This window comes from Pipra filicauda, unplaced genomic scaffold (assembly GCF_003945595.2).
Source record: "Pipra filicauda isolate LSUMZ 115617 unplaced genomic scaffold, ASM394559v2 scaffold213_size2393758_pilon, whole genome shotgun sequence".
Lineage (NCBI taxonomy): Eukaryota > Metazoa > Chordata > Aves > Passeriformes > Pipridae > Pipra > Pipra filicauda.
Window position 1 is genome coordinate 1,691,561 of NW_024104325.1, and position 20,496 is coordinate 1,712,056.

At 43.5% G+C, this 20,496-nt stretch overlaps 1 protein-coding gene across 2 annotated transcripts in view; it reads left to right on the forward strand.

The window, feature by feature from the left end:
- XPNPEP1 (X-prolyl aminopeptidase 1) overlaps positions 1-19,789 on the forward strand; it is a 31,342-nt gene extending 11,553 nt beyond the window's left edge. For both annotated transcript variants that reach the window (XM_027735286.2, XM_027735287.2), the window contains exons 5-21: positions 270-374; positions 682-774; positions 1,669-1,812; positions 2,207-2,302; positions 4,496-4,577; positions 5,539-5,749; positions 8,558-8,647; positions 9,967-10,017; positions 11,157-11,215; positions 11,901-11,978; positions 12,494-12,565; positions 14,157-14,217; positions 15,043-15,112; positions 16,298-16,471; positions 17,324-17,400; positions 18,112-18,210; positions 19,225-19,789. In XM_027735286.2, the coding sequence (XP_027591087.1) occupies positions 270-374; positions 682-774; positions 1,669-1,812; positions 2,207-2,302; positions 4,496-4,577; positions 5,539-5,749; positions 8,558-8,647; positions 9,967-10,017; positions 11,157-11,215; positions 11,901-11,978; positions 12,494-12,565; positions 14,157-14,217; positions 15,043-15,112; positions 16,298-16,471; positions 17,324-17,400; positions 18,112-18,210; positions 19,225-19,353 (1,691 nt within the window). In that variant the 3' untranslated portion in view covers positions 19,354-19,789. The remainder of the gene's footprint in view (positions 1-269; positions 375-681; positions 775-1,668; positions 1,813-2,206; positions 2,303-4,495; positions 4,578-5,538; positions 5,750-8,557; positions 8,648-9,966; positions 10,018-11,156; positions 11,216-11,900; positions 11,979-12,493; positions 12,566-14,156; positions 14,218-15,042; positions 15,113-16,297; positions 16,472-17,323; positions 17,401-18,111; positions 18,211-19,224) is intronic.
- Positions 19,790-20,496: the final 707 nt, after the last annotated feature.

The window sequence follows — 20,496 nt, forward strand, 5'->3', positions numbered from 1 at the left end:
GTTCCACTGACTGCTGAGGTTTGCTTAAGTCAAATGCATCTGAGGCAATTCATTAGGGTGCATCCTTGTACATACTGTCTCAGATAGGATTTGGAAAGTCATAGTTCAGAGGAAACAGTGAGTACTGAAATAGGACCAACTTTTGAACAGTGAGCAGAGGTGCCTTTTAGGGAATTAGAGTGCATTTCAGACACTGTCCCTGCTGTCTGTATCTCTGCACAGTGTCTGCACACTTTTGAATCACTACACCTTTCTACCTTCCTGCCTAGGTACTGCCATAGTCACTGAGCAGCACGCGGCCATGTGGACTGACGGGCGCTACTTCCTGCAGGCAGCACATCAGATGGATAACAACTGGACACTCATGAAAATGGGTATGCAGGAGGCTGGGATACTGCTCCACTGATAAACAGAGAACTGATAAACAGGCTGTTCACAGGCTGTTCACTGTTTGGTCACTTCACACATGTACAGTTTGGGCTCTTGGGATATCCCATCGTGCAGGGACTTAGGGACATCTTGGATACACCGCTCCTGCTTTAGTGTCCTGTGATGACTGTTGCCGATGGGTTTAGACATTCGTTACTAAATGCATTAGTTCGGACTTTTTGCATATGTGGGAACGTTTCAGTGTGACTGCTTCTTTGAACCTCTTTTTTTTTTTTTTTTAAATCCTTTAAGGTCTGAAAGATACACCAACTCAGGAGGATTGGCTAGTGAGTGTCCTCCCAGAATGTTCCAAGGTGGGAGTGGATCCTTTCATTATTCCAGCTGGTTGGTTTTACTTTATTTTATAATTCTGGGTTGGGCAACTATATTCTGGGTCCTTGCTTCTCTGTCTAGCTGTTGTATGATGGTGTGCAGCTAAACATGTTCCAGCCCAGATGGGATGGTGGGTTAAACTGTTACACAAAACAGGTTGGATTTTGGTATAGGCATGTATCACGACAGCTCCACAGCAATGGATTGAGTACAAAACACAAGAGATGAGAACTGCTTTCTAGGCTTGCAGTGACCTTACCTGAAAAGCAGAATCCCGATCTACCTCCTTTTGTCTGTGCTTTGGCTTGTCATAGGCACTTCAGTACAAAGCTGCTGAATGCCTTGGCCAGCATGTGAGCAAGAACACCCTGGCAAAATCCACACTGCTACTCCTGTTTGGTGGTCTCAGCATCTCTGCAGCTTCCCCTGTAGGAAGCACAGTGAGAGGTACCATTTATATCAGAGTACATATCTATTTGTGCTTCAACACATAGGGCTCAATGCAAAGGTCACTGGAGGCAAGGGGAGATATTTGCTTGATTTAGGTGGGCTAAGGATCCATCTCCTGGCTCTATGGAGGCTTAGATCTAGCTTAGATCTAGCATGGTTCTGCACTGGGGTAGAGGAACACCCTTATGGCAGCTTCTGGGCTTCTTCCAGGGACTTTTGTCCAGGACTGTGACTATCTGCCAGCACTGGCTGCAGTGATGTGTTTGTATAACTGTAATTGCAATAGATTTTGCCTTTTTTTTTTTTTTTTTTTTTTTTTTTTTTTTAAGGGAATGGGAAGAAGAGGAGTCTGGAAAGAAAGGAGGAGACTCAGATTCTTGCCCTGTGAACAGGGCTATTGTTGAACCCGTGTGTGTTCTTTAAAGCCATCACTCTTGACTTTTTTCCCTTTGTCAGACCAGTGGAAGAGGATGTCCAAAGTCTTGAGAAGTGCTGGCCATGACCTTGTGCCTGTCAAAGAAAACCTGATCGATACAATCTGGACAGATTGTCCTCAACGCCCCTGCAAGCCTCTCATCGTGCTTGACCTGAGTTACACAGGTGAGAAGCTTAACTCCCAACAGACCTGGGTTGTTTCTACTGTCCTATCCCCCTTCTGCTTTTCTCTTATAAAGTAGTGAGAAAAACAGTACTGCAGCACAATATGATCCACTATGAATAGGTCAAGAAGATGATTGAACCTCAGCTAACAACCCCTTTGTCCTCAAAACTCTAAATAACCATTTGCTGGAAGTTGGGTGATTTCAAAACAAACCATGGGTGGGTGTCTGGAGGGCAGCTTGTTTGAGATCGTTCCTATCACTTAATAGAATGGAGTGAGGAGCGGAAGCACAGTGTGTTTTGGGTCCCTTCACAATCCAGTGTGTTGGTCTGTGTTTAAGTGATCTTCCTCAGTAAAGTTAGTGACTGTAGCTTTTCATACTATGTTTTGCAGGGGTCAGCTGGAGAGACAAAATTACAGCCCTCCGTTCAAAAATGGCTGAGAGGAAAGTCATGTGGTTTGTGGTAACGGCCTTGGATGAAGTAGCATGTAAGTCTTTGCATGTCCTTTCTCAGTTCTTCCTACAATGTTCTTCCTGCCTTGGAAAGGAAGAACCATGCCAGGGTTAGAGGCACTTTTGACAGACAACTTGTTTGTGAGACATCGATTAACTTGTGTATCAAGTGCAGTGGTGATAACAGGTCACAAATAGTGTGCCTATATTTCTGCACAGTGCCTTATTACACCAGTGCAGCTCCTGAGAACCTTTTTAGCCCAGGAAATGCAGTAAGTCACCTTTGAAAAGCAGCCCAGGCAAAGGGAGAAGAAGAAGGTTATGTGTAAAGCCTGAGGCAGTTTGATAGAAAAAAAAGAACTGTGAGGTTTTCTGGCTGTAAAATATCTTGATGCTGCCTCACCCAGTGGAAAGATGGAGACTGTTTTCTGCTGTGAAGTCTGGCTATAAACAAAGCAGTGCAACATGTGGCTTTGTATACATAAGGCAAGGGTGGGGTACACAGCATTCACAGTCATCTTCCTAATTGTTACAACTTCTTAAGCCAGTCTTTACCTCTCCTGTGTTCAGCAAATGCTTTGGTTAAAACAAGTAAGTCTGGGCTCAACTTGTGTTTCTTGATCATTTCTATCTAGGGTCTTACTGGAATCCCCTCTGTGTTTGGGGCCCCAGGATGGCTAGGTCATCATACCCTGGCTCTCAGCCCAGTGTGTAGGAGGGGAGAATGGCCACAAAACAGAGTGATTTCCCCAGAACTGCTGTTTCTAGTGCTGTGTGTCCTTTGTGCAGAAATCACCAGTGCACAGACTGGTGCAGTAGGAACACAGCACTGGCAGAGTGTCAGCGCTGCCAATGCCTGTGCCCCATGTCTGATCTGAAAAGGTAGAAATGCAGGTGGTGTGTTCCCAGCTCCAGCACTGCCACTGCCACATCTCTGGCGCTGGGTGAAGCTCTCCTGGATCTGGGACACCGAGCAAAGAGGTGTTGTGAAAGAAGTACTTTGGAGAGTGGTGAATATGACTCCTCCCTGGGGAGGCCTGCATGAGCAGAGATTGTGTGTCTCACCTTTTCAGGCGCACCTCCAATTAAATTAATGATAAATTGGTGCCCTGAAGTGGTTTCAGATTAAATGTCTCCAGGAAAGCCAAGCTTGGTTATGAATCAAGAGTTTTAAGATGGACCAGAGAAGGTCATGAGAGAAGCTCATTGTCAGGTGCCTGGTTGATTTCTTATCCTAAAGAGGGAAGGGGAGAAGTTGTCTTTAATTTTATCTAATTCAATTCACTCCAGACAAGTTCTGGGGACAGAAAGAGAACCACAAAGGAGACTGTTGCCTCCTTACTGCATTGGGAGTCGGCTGAGCAAGGAAGTTTGTACCCATGCTGTAAAGAGTTCTTTGTGGCTCTTTCCTGCATTCAAGTGACCTACTCCTTCCCTGGAGAGAATTAAACTCTATTTTTACTTTCATGGCAGAATTTGCACAGTTCAATGAATACAGTGCTAGGTTGTGATTTAGGACATGTTGGTTCTTTTCCCAGCTGTCCTACTGGCTGGCCTTTTTGGCTTGAGTAACTCATTTCAGCTAATTGGATACCCTGGAGTTTTTATTTGACCCTAAAATCAGGAGTTTGGAGATGCTGAACATGTACTTCCCTTCTTGACTTTGTCTGGAGTTGTGGGGGATAAAATCTTTGTGAAAAATAGCTAAGACTATACAGTCTGAATCTGAGATATTGTAGGCACTCAAATGAGAGGCCTTTTTGGGGTATTTTATTCTTGCCTATTGTGTCTTGCTCTTCCCTCAATTATCAAAAGAAGGACTGGAATGAAATGATAACTTGTAACTTTGAAGTTTTCTGACTGTTAAGAAGTGAGCTTTTATTGCATTGCACAGACTAGAAAGGGTCAGATGCTACTTTCTGTACACGTATCCCTGTCTTTTTTTGACTGTATCTGCTTTCTTCCAAGCCAGCCCTCCTTTAGAAGTTAAACACCAGTTTTCTTTCCCTATGAGTGTTTAAACTGCAGTTCTGGTGCCATCTCCTGGCAAAAATTTAGGATTGCCTGGAAAGCAGCAGGACGTGGGACAACTGGGTGGGAGCTGGACCCACGGCCTGAAGTCGTGACGTCTCACTGCTTGACTGTGTTTTGCTGAGATTATTTTTGGCTTTCTCTGATGTTGCAAAAGACAAACCAGGACTGTGATTCTTGGCATTCTTATTTTTCAGGGCTTTTCAACCTCCGAGGCTCTGATGTTGAGTACAATCCTGTATTTTTTGCATACGCCGTCATAGGAATGAACACAATCAGGTGCTTGTATTCCCTTCTTCAGTTCCCCAAGATTCATTCTTCTGTGGGAGAGCTGTTCTGGCAAAGCACTTATCTTTTGAAATACCTGTGCTGGAGTACCTTGGTGTCCTTTCTGAGCAGTTTTGTCCTCAATGTTAATTACTCTTCTGCCCTGATCAGAGCTAGAGAGGCAGTCAAGAGCTCTGCTGTGCTCCTCAGCACCTTGGCTGACGTGCTGAGTGACCTTGGACATGATGGGTGACCCCTCTGTCTGTCACCCTGAGATAATGTGGAGGGCCCTTGGAGCTCTGGGTGAAATGTGAATAAGAGCCAATGCTGGCCTGGACACTGGAAAACTTTTCACTACTGTCTAATTGCTGAGTCACTTCAAAACTGCAGGGACTGTGTAGGAAAGTTTCAGGGCTGGCTTATGACAGAGGGCTTCTTTCCTGTGACTGCCCCATATATTGAGCCTTAGCAAGCAAAAGTCTTTTAGAGGCATCTACAAGCCGCCACCTAGATCCATCTAAGGTGAAACCTGGCTGGATGAGTACAGGTTGTTGTGTGAAGGTTGAGTTGAACTTTTCAATTCAGTGAACGTGAGAACAAAGTGATACTTAGAACAACACTAGCTTTTCTATTTCCAGATGTTGCACTTAAAAATTAGACTGGCTGTTGTGTGTCTCTGTTACTCTCCTATTTCAAGCACAGTGGTAGGATGTAGCCATTTTGAATGTATCATACAAAAAAAAAAATGCTGTCAGCTCCTTTCCTCTCAGCAGGGTGGCACATCTTAATTTTGAAGCGGGATTTAAGCTGAGTGAAGGCCAGTGGTTAAAACAACATAGGACACAGTATAGCACATAATTCACGAACTCCTTTCTCCCTGAAATGTTGCCAGAAGGGTTTCTCATTCCTTCCTTAACTCCAGCCACTGTCAGATGTGGTCCCATTTATTTGTTCTATCCGATTTGTTTCACAGGCTTTTCATTGATGGTGACCGGATGATGGACCCAGCTGTGAGAGAGCACTTACAGCTTGACTCCACCCTGGAGCCTGAGTTTAAAATCCAGGTGATGCCCTATGGATCTATCCTGTCAGAGCTGCAGGCTGTTGGTGCAGGCCTCTCACCCAAGGAGAAAGTGTGGCTCAGCGACAAAGCCAGCTATGCTCTTACTGAGGCCATTCCCAAGGTCAGTGGCTCTTGCAAGGGAAAATACTTTTCTCTGCTCATCCTGGTTAGGAATGGTGTGAATGAGGGCAACTGACCACAGTTTCCCCTCTGCAAAGCACAGTGCAGGCTGGAGCTTGTGCTGAAGGGATCCAGCCCTGCTGAGGTATTGAGGGGTTGTTAATCCTGGAGTTGCTCTCACTGGGGCTGCCCTTCTAACTCGCTAAGCCGATTTAGCCAAAGAATTGTCAGCTTAAGAAAAAACAAGTACAGCGAGAGAGGGGAGGGAGAGAGGGAGCAGGGTGAACTCGGGTCATTCTGACCACGGGTGGAGCATCTGCCTTACATGGACCAGCAGTAAGAACTGGAAACTTGCAGAAATTGAAAGTTGAGCAGGACCTCTGGGAGGGTGTATTTGGCTTGATCTGAGTGTCTGAAGGTGGTTGCCCTTATTTAGTTCAGTAGCTTGAGGATATCAGGCTTGTACCAAAGGCAGGAGGGACAAGGTGACAGTCATTGCAGCAGGGAACCTTGTGAGGACACAGATAACCTGCAGGCACTGGTTGTCCACGCAGTGAGTACATCTGCTGAGGGACAGTTGTAGCAACAGAATAATTTCTGTGCAGCCATACATGCTATATCTTGCTACCCTTGTACTTGAATTTGTCTGTCTGGGACTCCCACAGTCCACCTAATATTCCAGTAACCATGAAAGGAGATACCTGGGGAAGAATACAGCAGCAACTATGGACAAATAAGCTGGTTTCCATGCATCTTGTGTACATCTCTTGTTTGCCAGAGATCACATTCTCTGGAATGCCATCCAGTTTACAGTAACTAACAGATACTGTGAATAAATATTGTTTTGTGAGTCTATGGAGGATTCACGATAAACTTTTGTTCTTTTAACAAAGCCCCTTGCTGTAGGTGTAGTCTATGATCTATTCCCAGCTTGGGTTAGTTGCTGTAGATGATTTATGTAGAGCATCCCGTCTGACCTAGATTAAGGAATGTAATGAGTTGGAGTGACATTATTTACCCCGTGAGCTCTGGAAATTTTGGCTGATACTGAGTCATTACAGTGCTACATGCCCTCTGTATGCAATGGGGAGAGTCCCTGCCTCAGGGAGCTCTGTGCAATAGAAAGCAGAAAAGGAGGACTGAAATGTCTTGATTAAAAACCACTTAGAGAGTCACTGAAAGAGCCAAAGTTTTCGTAGTTCCTTTCTGGCTCTCCACCACTTCACACCAGCTGAGAACTGGCCTGCAGTGCTTTGAAGAACATTAGTGCTGTAAGTCCATCTACTGTCTGTCTCCATCAGAGCCAAATATTGACACTGGCAAAAATCCAGTCCATTATTAAACACAGATCTGCAAACCCTTTATAGATTTGCTTACAGCTGCATGTAAATATGCTTTTCACTGAAGATTAATGGAACTACCAGTATCTGTAAAAGGCAAGCCAGTCCAAGACTCTGACCATTTATCCTGTCTTTGATAAAAAGACTTTCCTGACTTTTTTGTCAGGAAAGTGATTTCTTTTTTACTTTGCATTCTGACAATTATGTCATCGTCTTGCTGTTTTTAAGACTTTGGAAATTGTGAGCATGTAGGATTTATGTGAAATTGGTCTTTGCTGAGGGTCTACCGTGCCTTTCCATGAATTTGAGTGATATCTATTTGTATGCTGATGCATTGAAAATAGGAAAAAAGCGTGTTGCTTGGGCTGTGCATCTGTAGTGCTCATCCCACCTCCTGATATATGATGGGTAGAGCAGAGAACTGTGGGGCAATAGGCTTGGTTCTTCTTCCTTCTTCTGATGCCAAGTGTGATGAGGCTTGGGCAAGTCACCTCAGCTGGTGTATTTCTGAAGACTTGCTCAGAACCAGCCAAGCATTCCTGCTAATCTGAGGACAGCTGATGTTTGGGGAAGTGTGCAGTGGTAAGGGATCAGTTACTAGCTCTTAATGCAGGGTCACCCCATCCAGGCACGGGAAAGCTTTGTCACAAACCGCTGATATAAGCTCCTTTCAGAATGGGCAGCATGTAAAGCTCAACTTTGCAAAGGTCTTCCATTTTTCTTGAGGCCTTGATGTGTTTGTCAGAGCTGCTGATCATTAACAGTGGTCATGCTCAGTGCTGGAGGAGACAGAGCCTTGCAGGGCCAGCCAGATTCAACTCCAGTGCTTGATACCCGGGCTGGGCACCCTTTGCTCCCTGCCACTTGAGGTTGACAGTCAGGTAACAAGACAAGATGACTTTTAGGTTTGTTTCCACTGCCCAAGTTCTACCGTAGTCTCTGGGATTTCTCACTGGCTGTCTCTGGGCCTTCAGTGTACATCAGCAACAGGAAACCTATGGCTCAGACATTTATTTATATATATGGTATTGAGGATATCTAGATCTTCCCCCTGCTCCCATTCATTTTACACAGACCAAAGCTAGAATAAGTGAGGAATGACCTAAACAGGCTTAGTGTAGTGTTGATACTGTCTTGTGCTTGTTTGGTGGTGTAAGTAATGAAATAATATCCAGCTTGATAGAATACTTTGGAATTATTGTCACGATAATCAGGGTTGTCTGGCAGTATGAACAGTATGGACTCTTTAGTTCTTTGGATTTCCCTGTGGCTGTTCTTCCTTCAGTCAGGGACCGTTTTCTCCTCTTTACTCCCCAGTGCACTTAGCTGAATACTAGCAACCAGTATCTCACTGCGCTGAAGGGTGAGAGAGGCTGCCAAAGTACAAATTGCGGCCAAGCTGAGTTATTAAATCTGTAGGATTATGTAGTCTGACTAATCCACAAGTAATCCCTGTCCTTCTGCTGCAGGCTTACCGATACCTCACCCCATATACCCCCATCTGCATTGCAAAAGCTGTGAAGAACGCGTCGGAAACAGAAGGCATGAGAAGAGCACATGTAAGTGAAGCCTTGAGAGTCTCCTTGCACATGGCGACAGGTTTGCTTTATGTTTAGGGAAAGAAATTACATTTTCCTTTCAGTTTTAATGTTATGGATAGAAAGCAAACAAGAATTTGGATGACAGGATAAAAAAGGCTTTCTGTCAGACATCCACTGCTGTTGAAGCAGGTTTTTTGCTTGTTTTGCATTCCCTTGAAGAACAACATTTGCAATAGTGTGAGGAAACAGCCTTGCTCTGTTGGAAGACCACGCAGACTTGAGAAGTGCTGTTTGGAGTGTGGACCCTTAAAGGGATGTTCTTTCCCCTTTGCTAGTTCTGTTTTCTTTGTCAGTGGAGTCTTAAAATTGTTATCACTTGAATAAACAGAGCTTAAAGAACACAGAGACATTCTTCGACACATGGTGCAAAACACAGGCCAAGATGTTCAGAAGCAGCCAGTGTCCTCAAAGCTCTCTGTTATTGTCTCATCATCATGACATTCTGGAAACAAGGTTGATTTCCCAGGAAGCTTCATATTTTCAAGCAAAGAAACTGCCTGTGAAATAGGTTCATGGTGGGGCTGAACTTTTCTTTCCTGTTAATTTTTAAGCAGCAGTTTTCACAACAGGAGAAATGTGCCAGTTAAAGCAGGGTTGGCAGTTCTGGGCTTGTCCCATATTTTCTTTTAGGTTCTTGGGAACTGTTACTTTCTGTTTCAATGCTTTTTTTCTCCCTGTTAGTTAAGAGGAAGTAAAAATAGTTGTACTGAGCAGAGACACTTTGTCACCCGCCACCTGAGGACAAAGTTGTACCTTGCTCTTGTACATGTACCTCCTGCTTCTTGCCCCTGCATGCTGCAAGCATGTAGTAAAATAGGAACAAAAATGGGGGTCATCATGCAAGAGAACCAGAAGCTGTGTGACAGAGGCTGTGTGGTGCCCATGTGCCCAAAGGACATGTTCCCCTGTCACATCACCAGATGTGTTGTGTGGTTACCTTCTGCTATCTGAAATGCCAAATCGTGTGTGTTGAAGCAAAAGAGTCTTGAAAGTCTTGAGTGAGGTAAAGCCAGTATTTGCTGACTACTTGGTAATTCTTCATGGTAAGATATGTCCCAGCAGTAAACCTTTATTAATGTTTATTTAGCTGTCCAGATACATTTCTGGTGCTTATAATAATTACAGGATGCAAAAACCTGAAAATACCTCTTAGATCATCTATTAGTTTGTGTTTTGGAAACTTGCAGGTTTGTTTTGCATCAAAACCTGTTTATACTGGGGCTCGATAAATCTTTTTTTCCCCTCAATTCCCTTTTCTTGTGCTTATTTTAACATAGATTAAAGATGCTGTTGCCCTGTGTGAGCTCTTTAACTGGCTGGAAAAGGAGGTATTGTATTATTTTTTTAACTTGAAGGTTTTATTGGTGTGTAAAATTATTCATTGGCATAAAATTTTTGCTAGTCTTTATAGTGCTCTTGCTAAAAGTGGGGAAACAGCTGGGAGTTCATCTGGTGGAGTTTTTTTGGGGTGATTCTTTTTGGTGTGGATTTAAATAATTCTTTTATCTAAGGCTGAATGAATTTTTTTGAAAACATGCTCCCATTCATTTTACACAGACCAAAGCTAGAATAAGTGAGGAATGACCTAAACAGGCTTAGTGTAGCGTTGATACTGTCTTGTGCTTGTTTGGTGGTGTAAGTAATGAAATAATATCCAGCTTGATAGAATACTTTGGAATTATTGTCACGATAATCAGGGTTGTCTGGCAGTATGAACAGATTTGGCATTTATGAATGGAGAGGTGTAGTGGAAATGGGATAAAAACAAATTACTTGTGTATTCACTGGTTTAGAAGTACACAGTGAAGGTGCAGGGTGCTCAGTGTTACACAGCAGCTTACTAAGCTGTGCTCCTTCTGTGCTACTGCATGTCTGAGTCCATTGACTTTATTTATGGAGATGGCTTGATGACTTCCAGAAGGTGCCTTTTTACATGTCTGAGTACCTCAAGAAGTCTGCCTCAGGGGTTTGAAACATAGCTCCTGCCCCCTTTGCCTGTTATCCTGGGGAAGTTGTGTCACAGGTTTTAATTTGTCAAATGCCTAAAGTAAAATTTAACATACTTTGTTTTTCCTGCAACTGCTTCCATTTCTGATTTAAAAGCATAAAATTTCTAATACCATTTGGAGAGAACTGTTCAAGCTTAGTGTAACCTGTCTGTGAGGAGATGTTGCCTTGTGAGATGTTAGCTCTGTACATATCTCAGTGAAGTTAGTACTGCACTAACTGCTCCCTAGTCAGGATTCAGCAATCCTGCTGTGACCATCTCTGCTTCCTGCTTTTCACATGCCCTGCACGATATTGCTAGGTTTGTGTTTGTCATTACTGAGGAATGAGGACAGAAAACCTGGAAAGAGGACCCTTCCAGACTGGATTTCATAATGCACAGACAAGGCCCAGTGCTTAAGCATATAGCATTTTCTTTGCTTGTTGGTGTACTAATTCAACCCCTGTCTTTGCCCACTAGGTTCCAAAGGGAACAGTAACAGAAATAATAGCTGCAGACAAAGCAGAGGAATTCCGCAGGTAAAAAGTAAATCCACTCTGAGGAAGTTTTCTGGGTGGAGTTTTTATCCTTTGTTTTTTATTCTTTAGAAATCCATCTCACTTGCAAGTATATTTTACCTGAGGACAAACCATTACTGCAGGATTTCTTTGAAAACTTGAAAGAGTTGTGAAGAATTGGGTCTCTTGGGAGATACAAGTCCCAGCCCACTGGATCCTATCTGCTTTTCTTTTGAGATAGCAATGAGGAGTGCTGCAGGTTAGGACACTTAAATACAAGAGAGTTGCTTTCTTACCACAGAGGAATTGATGTAAAAGTTAGATTTGCTCCTCTTCTGATGGAGAAGGAACACCATCTGTATTGAGAGTTACTCCCGTGTGTAGATCAGCAGGTCCTCTAAATGCCTTTGAGTAAATAAGTAACAAAGTAGAAAATGTTCAGCACATCTCTTCCCTGGGTAGTTTGGGTGGTGAATTTTCTATTTCTAAGGAAAGAGTAGAGATGAAAAGCAGGTTTCCACGTGGTTGGGAGAAGAGGGCTTTAAATTGTACAGTTCTTCTTCCTAAATGTGCTGGCCCAGATGGCTTTCATGGCCAAGGGGAAGGCTGAGGTGATGTGAAATTGAGGATGGGGCACTCCAGGTGCCCCAAGTGCCTGGTGTGCTCCTCTCACTTATGCTGTAGTGATCACAATCTTTTCTTTCAGTCAACAGAAAGACTTTGTTGAATTGAGTTTTGCTACCATATCAAGCACAGGTCCAAATGGAGCCATCATTCACTACAAGTAAGAGAAACACAGAGTCTCCTTTCATCTTTCAGCAAACAGAGCTGGAATGAGTGTCTTGCTTCTTCATGGAGTCACAACAGAGTACTCCAGGGAGATGCTGCTTTCTGTCTTTCTTTATTCCACACTTACTAAATAAGGATCTTTCCCTGCTGGCAACATGCATGTATTGTGATGCTGATCTGCTCAGGACCATAGAAAAGGGCTATTTTGGAGCTAGAAGTCTGGGAAGGACAAGTATAAAGTGCAAACTGTTCTGAAATACATCTAGGAACAGATGTTGAGGGTTTTGCTGGAAGAAACAAAGCTATTCTCTGTACTGTAGTGCTATTTGCAGTATACAAATACTCCCCTCAGTATGATCCCTGGCTCAGCATGTGTGGGATTTCCATCACTGCCACAAAAAATCAGAGCCGACACATCCAAGCTTGCACTTAATATAGTTTCTGAACTGCAGATGTGGGCTGGACACCTTAAAACTGTGGAACAAAAAAACTTTGTGTTTAACTGAACAGGCCAGTTCCTGAGACCAACAGAACGCTGTCTGTGAACGAGATCTACCTCCTGGACTCAGGAGCACAATACAAGTAAGTGGGATGAATGGGTTTTCTGCTCCCAGTGACCCCCTGCAGGGTCAACTCACAGTTGCCTTGGCAAGCAAGGCAATGTATAGCTTTGAGCAGGACAGCAGATGAGGGCTGACAAGCCTTGCTGGGGTAAAGGACAAAATGTCAAGATGCAGTTCCCGTCTGAGTCCCATTCCCATTGGGATGGGAGCTGTGCTTTAGCTGCTGGTGTGTTTTTCTGTGTGTTGCAGCTCTGCACACCTGGCACACTCATGTTAGAATTGCTATAACAGGGAGCAGGCCTGACTGCCCTGGCTTAGCCTTGGACTGCCTACACAGCAGCCTGCACAGCTGGGTGAGGCACCTACCCTGCCAGGATCTGCCCTGGGGGCAGATTTGACTGATGTTAAAGTTAGAACAAGGTGAGGCAAAAGAGCAGGACAGCACTGTCCTTTCCAGAGGGACTCATCCCAGTGGCCACTTGGATCTTAAGTTTGCTTGTGGGAAGGCATCATGGTTGAAGATTCACTCGGTGCTGTTTTGACAGTGCCATTCAGTGGCCGCATTTCCTTTACTGTGGAACTGGTTCCACGGAAAATGAGAGAAGTGATGTTTTTAGCCAATGTAAATAGATGAGAAGTGGCTTGTTCAGGAAGATACAGGACAAGCCTGGCTTCTCCTTTGAGATGAGCTTTGTCTTTAGAGCTATGCCTTTTTGTTATGTCAGTCAGGAAGAGCTTTGAAAAAGAACCATACAGACATCCTTTGATAAGATTTTTACAAGGAGATCTTTTTTCCTCCCCTCTGATGGCCTAATTAATGATTTCCTTAGTGCCACTATGAAAAGCAGCCCTTTGAATACAATATAATCTGGACATCAATGGCACTTACCACAGCATTGTGACAGGGATGCTTTGCTTGTCCCTGCTGAGAAGTTAAACCGTGAGCTCTTTGTGACCATGGCCTGTGTGTGCTGGGGAAGAGCCCAGGGACAGGAGTGAGCGTCTCAAAGAGAACTCGTTATTTCAAGAGCCATTGTGTTTTTGACAGCAGGCTCAAAATGCTGCTTGTAGAAGGAACTTTGAGCCAGTTTCTGACATCTCAGACTAACCCCATCCAAATGCAGGATAGTTTGTAGAAATCTTAGCACAAGACATCCTAAGGATGAAAGGGATATTATACCCTCTTACACTTCCCTTTCCTGAGAGGGTAGCCGTCATTTGTGCGTAAGTGTATATTTTTAAGCAGTTGATGAATCATCTTCCATACAAACAGGCTAAATTTGGCCTGTTCTCAATGGACAGGTACCAGTTACTGAACCTCAAATTAGCATCATTTTTATGAGCAGTTTAGATCCTAATTTGCGAGAAGCTTTGGGATGCTTATGGTTGAAAGATAACAGTTTGAACTGTAAATCATTATTGCCGCATCTAGGGCATTGTGTTCAGGAATTTTTGAGATTAAGAACTGTTACATCATCAGGCTTGTGTAGCACAGACTTTATGAGCTTGGTTGGTTTGCTGCAGTGTGACTGGATTTTCTGTGTATTCACACTTTGATCTTTCTTTTTCCCACATCCCTTTGCTTTCTGCATCTTTGTTTGCCTCTGAAGAGATGGTACAACAGATGTGACCAGGACAATGCATTTTGGCACACCATCAGCCTACGAAAAGGTAAGTTGGCATCTCAGTGTGCTTTGTGATCTGACCCTCGTTATTAGAGATACTTAAATTAGTAATGTGCCCTCTTGCTATATTGTTGAAGTGCTTTATCAAATATCATTTATTTACTAGTATGTGACAGCATTTGGATAAAGACTGAAAAGGAAACTGTCAGACTTTGGACTTTCAAAATATAAAAGTGATTTAGAGAATGGATACTTTTCTATCTTAAAATGCACAATTCTCATCTGCAAAATGACATGGCTCCTCTAAGAAATTATAAAATCAGCAGGCTGAGGATGAACATTACTGGCTTGTCCAACATGGGAGTTAGGGGGATGATATTTAGTGCAAAGCTCAGTATCTTATGCAAAGCTCCAGTTGGTGTGTACCATATAAAAAATCAGTCTCAGACTTCCCTGAGAAGGTCTGTGTTGGAAATTCAGCAATGTAATTTTGTTTATTTTAAATTGCTTCTTTAATTAAAACTAATTTCATCATTATAGTTCACTTAGTGACAAAAATATGCTGTAGGGTATGCTCAGGAAGTAAAAGTACAGTCATAAAGAAAATCAAGCATGTAGGTCAGATGAATCCTGCTGCTAAACCTGCTGCCTGAGTTTATGACGCACTTCCATAATTACCGGAGAAGACTCTTCAGAGTAATTTAAACTTTCTGCTCATGGTTTGCTTTGGCATTACCAGCCACAGGAGAGCATGAGCAAGTTTTTCCAGATCCTCCACAATTTGCTACAAGATGCAGTCTTTCTTTCCATTCCTGGGGAATACAAAGTTTTGGCTTTCCCTGTTTACTTATGGCATGCATTTCTTTGACAGGAATGCTTCACCTATGTCCTGAAGGGACATATAGCTGTGAGTGCAGCCATCTTCCCAAATGGAACCAAAGGTGGGTTGGTGAGTTGGAGTGTTTTGACCACAGCAGTGACCTCTGAAGAACCATTAAGTTGTCTGAGAACAACATTATGATTGAAAACATTATGTTTTAGGCAAATGTTGATGTAACTCTCTATTTCCATCACAACAGTTTGGATTCTAGATTACTGATGCCTTCTCTCTCATCATCAATCAGTCTGAGGGGGAAAGTCTGAAGGGTGTTTGAAGTGCTCTGGTTCTAGGGTGATAGTGACTTTGATCAGTCAGTGGCACTCTAGCCCATCTGTGGCCTTTCTGTGCTTGGAGGTTGTCTTTATTCTTTACTAATGGCCCTGTCAAAGCAAGGTCACTTTCCAGCTTCAAAAGGACTGTCTAATTCTCTTCCAGTTACTGTGAAATCTCTTGTATCTGTGGCAAAATGACACACAAAGGAGCTGTTTTGATTTTGTGCAGGAGAAGCTGTGACATACATTCACCTCTGGTGAATTTGTTGCAGAACTATTTTCTGCCTGGTCACACCTTGTACAAAACCACTTCATTTTAGAGTTTTCTTCAGTTTGCATTCTTGGGCAGGCAAGTTATAAAACCAGCTGCATAGGGGTACGAGAAACCCAAACTGAAACTGAAGGGTGGCTAAACTTGGTATATGGGCTTGGTGTTCACATGCAGGTAACATAAATTCTGTCCCCTCTGGCCAAAGCAGTCTGAAATGGTTGGCCATCAGGCAAGAAGTTTGGCTGATTAGTTCACCAAATACAATTGGCAGGTCTCCTACTTTGAGTTTAATTAGTGCAGCTCCCTTTAAGAAAAGTACTGAGTTCTCTGTGAGACACTTAACCATTAGATTCTTTCCTGAAAACACCAGTGGAGCAAGCAGCAATGTTTCTGTTACAGATTATCTTCTGAAAACCTCTGTAACAGGAGAGAGCAAGGCTCTTTAGCTGAGAAAGGGCTTGAATGTCAGACTTGCCAAACCCACTGTATAACTTCTAACCATTCAATGACTTAAATTTCTTTGGTTGGTTGCAGGGCTCTTTGAGGAGGTGATTGTAGGTTTTTTGGTTTGTTTGTTGTTTTTTTTTTTTTTTTGGTTGGTTGGTTTTTTTGCATGTTTTCCAGGTTTGAGCCTTCAGTGTGATTATCAGCTTCTTTGAGGGAGCCTCACTTGATTAAATTCTCTCTCTCTGTCTGTCTACAGGTCACCTTCTAGATTCCTTTGCCCGCTCTGCCTTGTGGGATTGTGGTTTGGATTACTTGCATGGGACAGGACATGGAGTTGGCTCTTTCCTAAATGTACATGAGGGTCCTTGTGGCATCAGCTACAAAACCTTTGCAGATGAGCCCTTGGAGGCTGGCATGATCGTGTCTGATGGTATTTAGCACTGGTGACTCTCTGGTTACTGGGGGGGGATGACAAAGTTCGTTAAGATGCAGAGGGAATAAATTTGATAGTGGTGTAAGGGAAAGGTCAGATCAAAAGTTCTGGTCCTGCCTTCTTGTTATTTTAATTGTCATTTAAGCTCTCTAGGTAAAAAGCTTCCTTTTAGCTCTTTCACCTTTCATGAAGCACCTTTACAGTCAGGTGCTGCAGTTCTGCTTCCTGCTCTGTACAGTGCAAACCTCAGGAGACCTGTGCTCCTGACCAGCCCGGCTCTGGCATGCTGTGGAAGAACTGGCTGTGGTACAAGGTGGACACCAAGCTTTCAGGAGCTAATCCTGTCTTTGCTATGGGCTATTTGAGGCAACTGTTAAATCTTTACATGCCTTATTCTTCCAGTAGTAAATTAACAGCCTGCTTAGAGATCTACCTTCCTTCAGGGGCGCAAAGGCCTCTCAGGGAGTCAGGGGAACACTATAAGAAGTGTTTTGCAGAAGGGGTTATTTACCCACCTGCCTCTCATAAAGACATCAGCATTTTCAGAGTTTCTGGTATTTGGAACACATGTATTCTGTGCTCTCTCTTGACTTGCAAGGAGACTCTCTGAAGCTCGAGGGCTGTCTGTCTTGTTTCTTCTCTCTTTGAGAACTTCTGCTGTCACCTTGCTCGGGGCTTCCGTGCAGGCTAAGTAGAGTCAGAAATTTGTTTGCCTCTGTGGTTTCTTGATGTCAAGATTGCTTAGTGACTTCAGTGGACTAAAGCCATTGAGGGGAAGTTTGGCCATAGGGAATAAGTACTTGTACAGTGCAACCATGTGGCTTAGTTAATTACTGTCTGTTTCTGCAGAGCCTGGGTATTATGAAGATGGGTCCTTTGGGATCCGAATAGAAAATGTTGTCCTTGTGATCCCTGCTGAAACCAAGGTGAATGACCTACTCAAGATGCACCTTTCTCCACAACTTGCTGGTTGTAAAACTTAAAGTACTGGAACTTGAAGTGGGACCATGCTGCAGACAGTTGAATCCTACTCAAGATTCCTGGTCTCCAAAACTCCACATTGGTGAACACTGATTTTAAGTCTCCCTTGCTAATGGGGACAGAGAAGACAGTTATAATTCTGCAGAGTTTCCATATGTTGAAATGTGTGTGTGTGAGTTGGTTTAAAATGTTTTATATCTGGATATGAAAGATCAGAAGCATCTTATTCAGCCCATTGGAGTCATTGCTGTAGGGTTGGTTGATGTTCTTAAGGTGGGACTTTCCTCTCTGGTAGAGAGTCTTCAGTGGCATTCGAAACAAAAGTACAGACAGATTTTGACACTATAGTTGCCCGCCTGGCTGGGTTATGCTTTTAGAAATGCCAAACTGAAAATGATCATATAATCATCAAGCTAAAGTCCTGTACAGCTGTGACCTTGCACATGGCCCTTAGAAAGGGACCACTGAAAGAAATAACTAAGGTTTATATCGAGATTCGTTGTTTGAACTGGAAGAAAAATGCTACTGTAAGTTGCTACTCTCTCATCTGAATGTTTCCTGGGTGGTTCTGTAGTGATGACACAAACCAAGGAGCAAGTGTGATCTGGCTGGAACTGTTTCTAAAACTGTACAATCCCTTTGTCTTTCTGCTGCAGTACAATTTCAAGAACAGAGGGAGCCTGACTTTTGAACCCTTAACCCTGGTTCCAATACAGACGAAAATGATTGATGTTAATTTGCTGACTCAAAAAGAGGTGAGTAAAACAGGTTTGCATTGCCACCTTTTCACTGGAACCACCTTGTTCTACAAGGGCCACTGGCCTCTGTTCCATTTCACAGATCTGGAGAGCAGTCCTGAGCACTGTGACTTATTTTTAAACTTTATCTATCTTTGAGTGGGAGGGTGGACTAAACAAGCTTTTCAGAGGTCTGTCCAATCTAAATTATTCTATGATGAAGGCAGCAAGGATCCTGATTATTAGGTTGTTTTGGTAGTTCCTTTGATATGATATTTACCACTATCATCTCTTTTCCTACTCCTGCCTTAATTTGCTTCTCTCGGACTATCATGCTGTGTCCCCAGGGACTATGTGATGACTGTCCCATCATGTTGTCTGTATCTGCTTGTGACCAGTCTCATTCAGCCACACCCCAGTTCAGTACCTGAGCAAACTTCTATGATACCTGCTCAGCAGCATTTATTTCCTGAATAGCTTCATACTCTAAAATTTCTGTTTAGGTCTGTCACTACCTTCTTGTTTCATCCTGGTTTTCTACCATACTCTTCATTTTGCCTTGACACATCGTCCTTTTCATAATTATAACCCTGTTTGCATTCCCATTTGCTGAAGGGGGCTGTGAAGGGTACCAAGATCTGCCCTAGGATTACCTGTTCAAATCAATAGGGCAGTTTGTCCCTCAGGAGTGCATTGTCCATTTACAATTTTGCAAAGCTTATTAAACTGTGCCAAGGTAGCTATTTGGACTTGCTGGAGGCAGTGATTTACAGAGACTTTACTTGTTACCTGAGCTGAACCTTGGCTCCTCTGAAAACCGAGGACAAATTGCTTCAGTTCCTACCCTCGTCAAATTTGCAAGTCACTTCCATATAATAGAGGTCTGTCTCTTTGAGACAGGATTCCATCCCAGCCTAACAGCTCAGGCCCCAAGAGCACAGGGGCCTACAAATGTCTTTGGCTGCGCATAACTTGTAAGGACATGAAATCTTCTGTGTTTATGCTGAGTGTCGTACCCCTCCCTTTCTCTAGTGTAACTGGGTGAATGACTACCATCAGAAATGCAGGGAAGTAGTTGGAGCAGAACTGGAGAGGCAAGGCCGGCACGAAGCTCTTCGGTGGCTCATCCGGGAGACGGAGCCTCTCGCCAGAGTCCAGTAGCACCACAGTTGTCTGCGGTGTGCAGAACACCAGGACCGCTCGGTGTCCCAGTAATCTACGTCTTCTTGGACCTTGGCACCGCTGGGAGGATGTTCTTCAGTTAACCTTTGGAAATCAGGAAGGGATTTCATGTAGTGTTTCTCACCCTGCAACATGTGTGGGTAGTGTGGGGGTAAGGAGGGTTACTGTCTAAAAAATTTTTTTGGCGGGGAGAGTTTGAGCATAGAAAGCAAACAAAATAAATGAGCACATTGCCTTTGAAACAGGGGTCTTATTTCAATAATGGTTCTAAGAGGCAATACTGGAATATTTTATACTGTCTGGTTTTTCACTGTGAAAACTCGGTATTTTTGCATATTTGGGTTCCAGTTGCTAAGATGTTACACACACAGCAGGACTGATTACTGAATAAAAGATTCCAACCCGCTATTTGCTCCATCTGCCTTCTCTTGCAGTCAGTCACGTGTTGGGTTTGACAGCCTGAAGAAGGGCAAGAACCCAATCGTTCCACCCTTACCTGTGCATCCAGCTCAGACAGGGAAGAAATATATATTTATAGGACTGCCTTGTGCCAGGCTCTGGGCAGGTGTTATGGAGAGGCCTAGCAGGAGCAGTCAGTTCTGCTCCGTGACAGGTCCTGGAAGGATGTGGAGACACTCGGCAGAGGTTTGTGTGCACAGAGCACCCGGGCCAGTGCTTCTGTCTATTGTTACAGCTTACTGAGTGCTTGGATAGCCCGTGGCAGGGCAGGATGCGTGGGCAGTATCATGGAATTGCAGCTCTTCCTGGACACAAAGAAATTATTAGTTAAAATAAATAAATATGCATACAATGGACAAAGGAAGAACTGCGACTTGGGTTCAGTCAGCCCGGCCGGTGCCGTGTAGTGCGCAGGGACACCTGGTGGTTAAGCGAGGTGATGCAAGCTGAACGCTTTCTGAAGTCATTCTTAACATTTACACCTTAAAACTCAAGTTCAATATAAGATGTAAAAAATCCAACTCAATCAGCAACTCAATTCCTGATATTTCAAAGAAATGGTCTGTGCAAATAGAAATGTTTGTGTACATAATTTTCTTCCCCCAGGAATTTCTGAGGAAATACTAATCTCTGCTAAACGGCATGAAATTAGTATTTCCCTTG